The sequence below is a fragment of the Sinocyclocheilus grahami genome, unplaced genomic scaffold, assembly GCF_001515645.1.
Source record: "Sinocyclocheilus grahami isolate Dianchi unplaced genomic scaffold, SAMN03320097.WGS_v1.1 scaffold5.1, whole genome shotgun sequence".
Taxonomy (NCBI): Eukaryota; Metazoa; Chordata; class Actinopteri; order Cypriniformes; family Cyprinidae; genus Sinocyclocheilus; species Sinocyclocheilus grahami.
In genome coordinates, this window is record NW_015505184.1 from 552,734 (window position 1) to 564,678 (window position 11,945).

Sequence of the window (11,945 nt, forward strand, 5' to 3'; positions counted from 1 at the left end):
ATATATATATATATATAATAGGCCTGTGTGTGTGTTCCTTTTTTTTCTATGAAAAACCACGATTGTCCCTTATTTTCTACTACAACCGAACTGCTCCAGAGTTAGTTTTCAATCGAGCCGAGACCACCTCGTTCAGGCAATCTCGGACTATTGTTTTGGCGTGGATCCGGGCGCGATTACCGTGTTCACATATGCCCAAACGAACCGAGCTAAGGGGGGAAACGTGCCAGGTTCCGAAACAATGAGCCAGGTGTGAAAGCACCCTTATCACCATATTAGCATCCGATACCATCACTGAACATTTTTTAATGTTTATCTGTTCCTGTGATTCTTATCCATTCCTATCCTTTCAGATGGAATCCGAAAGATTGGTTTGATCAATCCCTGTGAGTTTAGTTTGATTCTGACATTGAGTCTGACAAAATCCTTCACAAATGCTTGCCCTAATATGTAAAAAAAAACAAAAAAAAAACACATTTTGATATAAATAGTTAAAAATCTAAAGTATTTGATACAAGATACAAGTTTACATGAGCAGCAAAATTGCATAACATATTTAGGCTTGTTTTTAGAACATTTCTAATTATTTTTTTCCTAATCCATTGACAAATAATTAGGGGTTCAAGCACGCAGTGCTGAAACCCTATTGTAATTGTAAGGATTTTTATTATTATTATTATTATTAGGGGTTCAAGCATGCAGTGCTGAAACCCTATTGTAATTGTAAGGATTTTTATTATTATTATTATTATTAGGGGTTCAAGCATGCAGTGCTGAAACCCTATTGTAATTGTAAGGATTTTTATTATTATTAGGGGTTCAAGCATGAAGTGCTGAAACCCTATTGTAATTGTTAGGATTTTTTTTTTTTTATTATTATTATTATTCTCCCGTAAAACTGATCGTGCACACCAAACCGTAAGGCCTAGAGACTTGAAACTTGGCCAAATGATAGAGCTCAATTTGGGGAGAACCTATCAAAGTCTCAGCCCAATCGGCCAATAGGTGGCACTACAGCGCAAAAAACTAAAATTTCAGACATTTTTGGCCCTAACTCGTGCACCTATTGTCGTAGACTCAAAAATTTTACATCGTTGCGATCCTTGGGTCAGCCCGAACAAGCTGACCCAAGGTTTTAAAATTGACCTATATCCCAAACTTACTGTTGCGAACTAGTCCTAGGTTTTTCACCTGATCGGAACCAAACCACTGCAAAAATATTCGGTGGACATTGAATATCAATAATTATCAAAAAAAAGTTTACATTCCGATTGTTGCGCGAAACCGTTCCCCAAAAAGCGTCTATGCTAACGTTAGCCAAATGTTATTTTAGCTATAACTCTTGAACGGAATGAGATATCTTCACCAAACTCGGTACACATATGTATGAGCTCAATCTTTGGTCAAATAAAAAAAATTGCGCAGCTCTGCCACTTGGGGGCGCTATAAGACAGAAAAAACATAAATTCAGCTATAACTAGGCAGCTATAACTAGGCAACTAAAGGTCTGTAAGAATTTTGAAAGAAATTGGAAATTACGATTTTCAAGTGCGTAAATGATTGTATATTGCGCGATTTTTCACACATCAACACAATATGCATATCATTTGATAGATCTTCTCATATCGAGTAACTTTGCCTCTAGAACCATTGCTGTCAATCAAATCGTTCATTAAATATTCTCTATTAAATTAAATACCTACTTTTGCGAACTAGTCCTAGGTTATTTGCTCAATCTCGATCAAACCACTGCAGCACAATTCTCTGGACTCTCTAGATCAATAATTATCAAAAAAATGTTGAATTTTGTCCTTCACTTACTTTTTAACGGTGTCATTTAGAGAAGGGGCGTGGCCAAAAATACCCAAATGCGCTATAACAGTAAACAAAGTATCCAAAAACACAATATTTCAATTATAACAGAATTAAACTGTACACAAAACGTTCATATATTCACACATACATTAATTCTTGATATCATAAGATAGATCTCCTCATGCTGAACAACTTTGCCTCTGGGACCAATGTTGTCAATAAAACTGTTAATTAAATATTCAAGATTATTTAAAAAAGCTACTTTTGCGAACTAGTCCAAGGTTTTTCGCCCGATCAGAACCAAACCAGTGCAGCAATACTCTATGGACAGTGTTTATGAATAATTATCAAAAAAAAGTTGACCTTTCGGTCGCAAAGGGATGCCGAAATGTATGAAAAAGGCGGGGACAATTTTACTAAAATGGAGAAAACTCTTGAATGGAATGAGATATCTTCACCAAACTCGGTACACATGTGTATGAGCTCAATATTTGGTGAAATAAAAAAATTGCGCAGCTCTACCACTTGGTGGCGCTATAAAATGGAAAAAACATAAGAACGAATATAACTTTGCAACCGTTTGTCCGATTGACTTGAAAATTGGTATGCAGTGTGTTTGTCCAGTGTGCCATAAGTGTCTGAGAGCATTTGCGTATATAAAAAAACATGGCCGCCATTGGCCAAAGACATTTAAGCACCTATAACACAAGGTTAACGGAGGTCGATCGGGACGAAACTCAGTGGGCATGTTCGACTTATGGCCCTAAAGGTCTGTAAGAATTTTGAAAGAAATCGGCCACAAGTTGGCGCTAACGACATTTTTTTGGCTCTGTAATCACGTGGTGTTTCAGTCATCCCCACAATATGCATATCATTTGATAGATCTCCACATAACGAGCAACTTTGCCTCAAGAACCATTGCTGTCAATCAAATCGTTCATTAATTATTCACAAATATGTTGAAAACCTACTTTTGCGAACTAGTCCTAGGTTTTTCGCTCAATCTCGATCAAACCACTGCAGTAATATTCTCTGGACTCTCTAGATCAATAATTATTAAAAAAAAGTTATTTTGTTCTTTGGTTACCTTTAACAGGGTCATTTAGAAAAGGGCGTGGTCAAATATACCCCAAAACCCATAAAGCCTAAACAAAAACTCCAAACTTTACGAAACTTGATGAAAACATGTGACAGAAGACACTTAACAAGCATGCAAAGTTTCATGGAGATCTGACCATAGGTGGCGCTTTAACAGTCATAACTGTTAAAAATCATCATATTTCTTTGGTAAATTACCTGCTTTTGCCCAAAATGCTATTTTTAATCATAGATTTAAGTGGTTACAGCCATGTTAACAATCTTTTTCCTTATGTGCTTAAATGCCTTAACTGCTTGAACCCCGGTAATCGCTGCTTGCAGCTATATTTGTTTTTCTTATTGCATACGTCTCTTCTTGTTTCTGGCATAAAGTTGAAAATAAATCTTGGGGTAAGAAAAAGTAAACTTACAGGCATTTATTCACATGTAAACATTGATCAAGCTAGGAAGTTGTATACAAGTCAGGGGCATTCCAATCACTTCAGTCGGTGTAAGATGACAATGTACCATTTCTACAAAAAATTCAGCAAGATTTTTGTAACACTATTCTACAAAACAAAGAATGTGCATCTGGGGTGTTTTTGCTTTTGTAATGAATTTATGAAGGTTCTGTAACCAGAATCATTACACTGTATATGCTATCATTGTTGTAGAATACTATGATATTTTGTACATGGAACTTATATCATTTTATTGAAAATGGAAACCACAATCCATTAATTTCAACAAATTTACCATTAATACAGATGCTGCATCTATGCATTCAACATGTTTTCTCAATGACACAGCCTTAGCACAGAAAAATTCCCACTCGTTAAGTTTTCCACTTGTAATTACAACTTTGTGGTGACGTTCATGTGCATTCAATTTGTAACTACAATCTTTCTGACATGATTTGAATGCACCAATAAAGCACATAAGCTCAAATGTGCATGTGTGATGTGAAAACAACCTCATTGATTCTTATGCATGACATAAGCACATTTGAACTTACATTTACCATTTTTGATGTGCTCTATGTATGTGCGTTGATAAATTTTTGTATGTGGATAAAAGCTTATATTAAATCTGTTCATCATATCAAGCGATTATATTTCTCCAGAAGACTTGGATTTGATCACTCAATTCAAATGGAATATTTTTAAGATCTCTTTATGAACTTTTTGAAGCTTGAAAATGTTGATTGCATAGACTTTCAATAGATGGACAAAAGATTAGAGAATATTAAAAATATAATAATTTGCATTTCGAAGATGAATGAAAGACTTTGGAACAACATGATGACAGAATTTTCATTTTGGGGCAAACTATTCATTTAAGAGCCTAAACGGATAATAATAATAATAATCAGTTTTCTTAATGTTGTTAGTGTAAGAAGAAAAGGTGTGTTCATATCACTTTACACTTTTTTTTTTTTTTTTATATTTGTGAGTTTATCAGTTAAGAATATTTAGATATTTTAACTGGAAAAAACTGATGATGAAGAAAAATAGTTTTCAGTGTGAAAAATAAAACATAACACTCAAAGGCAACAGAGAGTGAGGTGTTATGTAAGAATCATGTCATTATGAGAGAGAGACTTGCCCACCTTTCTCTGATGAACTCTGCCATCTCTTTCTGCATCTGCTTCCCCTTCAGCTGTTTCTGCAGCAGCACCTCGAACCCTGACACCGTGGCCCCCTGAGGGTCCCTCTTATCGGCCTGCAGAGGACAGAGAGACATTACACACACGCGGTGTCATGCATGCTACCACTTCATCAGCACCAGACTGTCAACAACACGTTAGCACGATCAGATGTGTGTGAGAGAGGCCACATGTGTGCATGAGTCACAGCGTGGGTTTGCATGAATCGGAGCGTGTGGGAGATGTACATCCTTGCGGGTGTAACTGTGAGTGTGCATTTCAGTGAAGGGTGTGTATAGGGAATGACTAATGTAATGTGAGGGCTCCTGATGCAGTGTATGGATGCAACATGTTAATGAAATATGCTTTTCCGTGTGTGTGTGTATGGAGGTTTAAGAGTCTGCTGTTGTGACGGCCACTGACGTGCCATCCCACACATGACAGAAGTGTCCTAACCTTTTCACGCTTGGCTTGAGAAACAGCCAGGAAGAATCTTCCCAACAAAATACTCCTGTTTATATGTGCATGCATCATAAAAGTGAAAATTTGCTGATAATGTACTCACACTCAGGCCATCAAAGATTAAGATGAGTTTGTTTCTGGATTGAATGGATTGAAGTTAAAAACGTCTTGATGATGGATCACAAGGCATTAATTGATGAACTGGAGTGGTGTGGATTGTTTGTGGATTATTGTGATGTTTTTATCAGCTGTTTGGACTCTCATTCTGATGGCACCCGTTCACTGCAGGAGATCCACTGGTGAGCAAGTAATGTGATGCTAAATTTCTCTACATCTGCTCCTAAGAAGAAGCAAAGTACATCTTGGATTGCCTGAGGGTCAGCACATTTTCACTTTTGGGTGAATTATTTCACTAAAATTTAAATAAATTTTAGTTAAAGTAATAACAAATAAAAACTATGAAAAACATTTTTGTTACTTGAAAGAAAGGTTAACTGAAACAAAATGAAATATAAAAAAACTTAGACTTTATTTTTAGCTGGTTTCCAAGATAACCTTTCTCATTTTTATTTAGTTTAATTTGATGTACTGAAAACTAAAACTGAAATAAAATTTTAAATATAAAACATTTTTAAAAAATCATCATAATGACAAAAACACAACAAAACTAATAAAGCATTAATTACATTTAAAATGAATAATATAAAAATAATAACTAGTTCAAAATATTCATAAAAAACAGTAATAGTATTTCAATGATACTAAACTAACACTGTAGATTCTGCTAGTGAATGCACACTGACTGCCTCAGATTAACTGTAAATGTCCTTCTGGATCTCATTTTCACATTCTTTGTCTCATCCTAAAGTCTTTGTCTCATCTGTCTGTGAGTGGGGCTCAAATTAAATTTTTCTTAAACCTGTCAGTGGTGATGATTTGAGGAAATATACCGGTCATAAATCTTAAATAGTCATATGTTGCTGAGCAGTTGTTCTGGTGGTTGTTTATTAGCCCAGGCTATTAGGCTCAGGTCCCTCCATCATTGCAAGTTTGTGGGATTGTTTTTTTCATGTTTTATCGTCCGGCACTTGAAAAGTCTGATTACTTTGAAAAACACAAGTACATCTCTCCTCAAAATCTCTAATGTATCTCATTCAGCAAGTATAAGCACCAACAAAGTGATGCTAGTTATCTTGCACAATTTCTAGTCTCAATTAAATTTTTCTTGTGTGAAGATGTTTTGATATTAAAAAGAGCACATTTCTCCTTGACATCTCAATCTTATGAGTATAAACAATATAGTGATGCTAGTTTTGATCATATCAACAGCTTAATGCTAACAGCATCATGTTAGTCACAATGTAAACAAATATTTAATTAATAATCTACAAGAAATAAAATCAAAATAAATAAATCTAAATTGTGCTAGGTTTATCCTTAAAATAATAAAATAAAATAAAAAACAGGGTAAGAAAAAACAGAATATATTACTCAAATTCATCTTGTTTAGCCTATATGTAACAAAACAAAAAAATATGAAAAATATATAAAATCTGATTAAGTAAATGATTCATAGCCTTGCTGTGAAATGTCATCTGTCATAAACATGTCAAAACAAAAACAAAGAAATATGTCTGCATACTGTAATAAAAAAAATAAAACATTTCGGTCTTCCTTGGGTTGAAACGTAAATAAAACATTTTGGGAGCTTTAATTTCAACGTGTGGGCAAATGATTTTGGTTTCTTTAGTAGACGTCTGTATCTCTTTACCTCACATCACTTCTGTCTGTCAGTCATCATATGAGATTGCCGTTTTTACATTGCTATTTAAACCATGCATGTTGCTATTTCCAAGCCAATTGTCCAGTTTTATTCACTATCCTAAGTTTGTCAAAGTTTTTCACAATGAGCTGTTTTCTGTCCTTCTAATGATATTAGATGGGCCCATTTCGATACTACTCCTTGTAGTATAGTATCAGTACTCAGCCACTGCGGTCCACCAGGTATGAGGGTCCTCTTTCTCTCTCTCTCTCTCTCTCTCTCTGTCTCTCACCCAGAAATAGTCGCAGTAGCTCCATTCATTGGGCTTGAGAAGCTGCTGCTCCAGCGCAGACGCGGGCACAGGGAAGGTGACGCAGTTGATCTGAGGTGAGATAAAACCGAGTAAGGTCAGTTCACAGTGTGTGTGTGTGCGTGAACGCTGTTTTGTCAGATTGGTTTTATTTTCAGAGGAGTGAGACAGAGATGGCTTGTGTTAGTCTCAGAGGGGAGACAAATGAAAGGTCACGATGTAAAAGACAAAGACTGGTCATATTGACTGTGACCTATAACAGCCTGAGGATGGATATGGTGATGGAGGAACAGAGAGAGAGAGAGAGAGAGGGTATGTTTAGAATGGCAAACTATTTTTAAAAGCCTACTATTTAAAAAAAATAATAATAATAATAAAGATAATATGCACTATGTTTAGTGTGCATAGTATGCAAGTTTTCTCCATACAGGTACATTTAACAGCACACTGCAAAAAATACTGTAAATGTACATGTGAAGAATGAATGCTCATTAATGCAATCTACAGTTTTACACATTCTTTTAAAACCGTAAGCACATACCCTTGTAAAAAAAAAAGTACAATTTAGCATACTTATAAAGAGTACTTACTACAGAAATAATATACTTTAAAATAATACGCTTAAGTGTGAACTAAATGTAATATTTTCAGACACTTAACAGCATGTTAACTGCAATTAAGTAAAAAGTATTACAGTTTAAATGCATATTAATTGAAATTAGCGGAGTGCATTTTAATTTCATAATTGCTTCTGTTGTCTTTGCAATGTGGTTAAAGTGTACTGTCAAATGCCTGAGCATAAGATATTCTCCATTAATGTTAACCAATAATAAAAAAAATCACTTAAGGTTCAGGAATCTCTCTGATTGGTGGATCTCACATTGTGTCATGGCGGGTTGTCATACACACAAAATGCCTCATTAGGGTGGCTAGTTAATGGAGTTTCATTCGTTCCCAAAATCAGCCAATAGTCTTGAAAAATACAAGCATTGAATCAGACTTGTTGCTATGACATTGACCTTAGTTCATTTCCTAAGTTTGTTATTCTGAGATGTTTCATCATTAAATAAAAAGACTGTACAGATAAAACGTATATGTTTGGGCAGTTTTCATTATCAGTAGCTCATATTAGGCAATCTTATTGAGTTTTATATGGCGGTTTCACACACACACTCACACTTATTCATGCTCAAATACACCACTGTAAACAAATTGGTCTTAACCTCTTGTAAGCGAGATATTTTGCAAAATTATGTTAATGATTAAGATAGTTCATTAACATCTATTTAACATGTTAATGTCATTCATTTTTCTCAAAATCAGTTGGGGCGGAACAATTTTATTGTATTTTTTAAATATTTTTTATTAATTTAATCAAGTAACTGCTGAACTTTCAAGAAATCCACCTTAAGCATAAAGTCCCAGGGTTGTAACCATACAGAAACTGGAGGACCACCACCATAGGGATTAATTTTTTTTGCATGTATTAATATGTGGTTGCAGCCTTACTTATTGTTCACACTATAATTACTGTTACAGTAAACATGGAATTAATATAGAAATTATTTCAATACATAAAGTAAATTATGATAGTATCACTCAGCTTGTTTGTGCCTTATAAATGGCATATTGTAATTGAAATTGTGTATACACTTTTACATTATTACTACAAACATGCTTTGTGCATTGATCATTCACCTTGTTGTATTTAAAATATGTTAGAGCTGAACATTAAATGTCATTGCAAAAATAGCTAATAGCAGCCTAAGTTTGCAAATATCATTGCACAAATATGCAGATTATTATTTTTTTTATTATTATCAATATTGTTGTGCAAACAAAAAAGAATATAAAATGCATTAATACAAAAAAGCATTTTATTTATTTAAAAATAATAATTTATATATTTATATAAAGTAAATTTATAGTTAATTAGTTAGCAAGTTATATTATAAATTAATTAGCAAGTCTTTAGCAATTATTTAGTAGCGTATTTAGCAATTAATTTGATCAAGTGACAGTAAAAAAAATTTACATTATAAAAAATATACGTGTGTGTGTATGTATATGTATGTGTGTGTATATATATATATATATATATATATATATATATATACATACACACACACACTGTATATGCGTGTGTGTATTCTAATTTTGATTACATGCCAAGAAAATTGTGGCGAGGGGGGCGTGGTTCAGCAAAGTCTGCAGCGGGAGAGAGGGGCGGGAGATGAGTGGTGAGTAAGTAATCAAGTGCAAAATGATGAACACCTGTGTCTAATTGCAGTAATTGGCCTGGAGAGACCAGTTAAAAGGCTGACTGGAGAACGTGGAGGGAGAAACGGAGACTCGTGGGCATCGCTCGGCCAGGGAGAGAAAACCTGAGGAACTGAATTTGTGCCACTGGCAGTGTGTGAACGCACTGGAAGAGCTACTTTTGTTAGAGTTTTGAGTTATTAAATAAACATCCACGAATCTTCAAACTCCAACCTTGTTCACTTCCTTCCTTACTACGAACCTTGTTACAAAAATGTGTTGAGAACTACCAGGGCAATCCATGATGAATTATGACCGTTCTATCTCATCTCACCAAAGCACCTCTGAATGTTAACTCCTCGACTCCATCAGCATTATTTACATCTACATAATTTGCACAAATGGACAAGACGGCATAATGCAAATTGTACAAACCTGACCACAAAGACACACACAAAAAACACAATTACGATCAAGACATTGGATAGATGACCCTTGCATGTGCACAGTGATAAGACCCTATCCACTCACCCTAGATGCTTCCTAATCTGATGGCGTTTGAGCTGATTTACTCATTCGTGCCTCGTCACTTTGTTCATTTCATGCCTGGAAGATCGCTCTTGATTGTCGTGGCCGCTAGACTTTCCCTTACACATCTATCATTCCTGTTGTTTATCCTTCACTCTCATCCTCCACAAAATGAGCCCATTCATCAGATTCAGGCCCATCTTCTCTCCTTATAACTCCTCAGCGAGGTGATCCACCCTTATCAGGAGCTTATTAAACCCTATGTCCATGCTGAAATACATCTCCCTCCACATCCTTAAAAATCCAGCTCCCTCTGCGCTAATGTAAGGTCAGTTCACATCCACCAAAACTGTAACTTGAATCACCATTTGGTACACCGCAGTGGTTTTGCATCAGGGAGGGCTAATACTCTTGATAGTGCAGTAAACTGGTTTGGTTGAGGGCGCAGTTATTTCAAACATGGGCTTTGAGTGAAATCTCACACTAATCAAACATCAACTCTACTTGTGGGGCTCCAGGGGGGGCAGACATCTACACACCGGGTGCATTTGTAACCGGTGTAGTCTGCGTTTTTTTTTTTTTTTTTTTATGCATTAATCAGACGGACATCAGATGACGGTTCGACTCTTCTTGAATATGAAAGAAGTTGGCCAAACCTCTACACATGTTGTAGGCATACACAAAGTGCCCATTACACCTTGAATAACTCAGACCTTTCGCTTAAAAAGAACATGAGAGAATACATGAAATAACACTGTATCATTAAAGTGCTGAAATGGCGTTTGGTCTCGTACTGTATCGCGTACCTTGTCAGTGTCGTGTGCTTTGCTTGGCTATTTGTTGGGATAACCAGGAAAGTGTGTCCAGCTGAATTCAATTTGAGTTTTGTTAAACGAATTCAGAAGAAGCTTAGTTTACCGCGGAAGCGGTCGTGTGAAGAGTGTAAAGACCATCGTGTGAAGAGTGTAAAGACCATCGACTCTACCGTGCGACTCCACCGGGCAGGGACACAGGCAAAGGACATAAGTATCGCTTTTTATCTCTCCTCTTTCCACTTCTGTTTCAGTTTTTTATAATCTATTTCTTACTATGTGTCAGTAAGTTGTTGTTATTTTAGCATGTGTGTAATGTGCAATACAATACACAGACCTAAACATGAATAACAGGTGATCCAGACTCCATACCAAGTCAGGTCTCAAGTTGAACCATTGACTCAATTAGTCTACATACAGGTCGAATTACCCAACCAAACCTGGTAGTATAGTGATTGTTGGAGTCACTGTGAACCACAGGATCATGTGAATTGTTAGAAACAGGAGCAGTAGGTGAAGAGGCACTGGCTACATTGTCAAAGTCGACAACAGATAAATCATCACGTGCCTCAGAAACCGTTTGAGTAGAATGGGATGAGACCCAAGCAGCAACAGGGTCATCATCACATACAGCTACATGAGAAATGACAGACAGAGACTCTGCATGTAACAATTCATCAGTGTGGATTAAGCCAGATCACAAACACACTGAGAAGGTGTGGAAGATGGACCATTACCAACACTTTCATTGACAGCAAAATCAAACTCAGATGTGGGCAAAGGGAGAAAGTTAACTGGCAACAAGAGATTCCGATGTACTACTTTCTCTCGACCAGATGTGTCACGGATCTTATAAAATAGGGCTGGGTATCGTTCAAAATTTTTCGATATCGATACCGATACCTTGACTTCGATACCAGTTCCTGAACGATACTTTTTTCGATACCAATTTTATGAAATCAATTTTAACAAGATTACATTATCTAAAAAAAAAACTTTGGTTTTATTTTTCAGCTTGTTGATGTTTATACAAACTCAAAGACTCATCTCCTGAGCCACTGCACAAAGGAACAAAATGTAACCAACACAATAAATCAGTGCAAAGTAGTTTTAATAAAGCTCAAATAGTCTTCAGTTTACACATCTGTTAGGCTATATTTAAACTAGTTAAGTGTTCGTTTTAAAATACATAGCTCAGACAGAATCATGATTTCTATTTATTTTCCACTGATTTACTGATGAGCATTAGCAGCTTCCAGCGCTGTCTGCCTGTGT

General features: G+C 35.7%; 1 protein-coding gene across 4 annotated transcripts in view; it reads right to left on the minus strand.

Moving 5' to 3' along the window:
* Window positions 1-11,945, minus strand: part of LOC107583758 (growth arrest-specific protein 7-like) — a 57,874-nt gene that overhangs the window by 24,876 nt on the left and 21,053 nt on the right. For all 4 annotated transcript variants that reach the window (XM_016270088.1, XM_016270073.1, XM_016270081.1 and 1 more), the window contains 2 exons: window positions 7,054-7,143; window positions 4,502-4,614 (listed from right to left, as the gene is read on the minus strand). In XM_016270088.1, coding sequence (XP_016125574.1) covers window positions 4,502-4,614; window positions 7,054-7,143 — 203 coding nt within the window. The remainder of the gene's footprint in view (window positions 1-4,501; window positions 4,615-7,053; window positions 7,144-11,945) is intronic.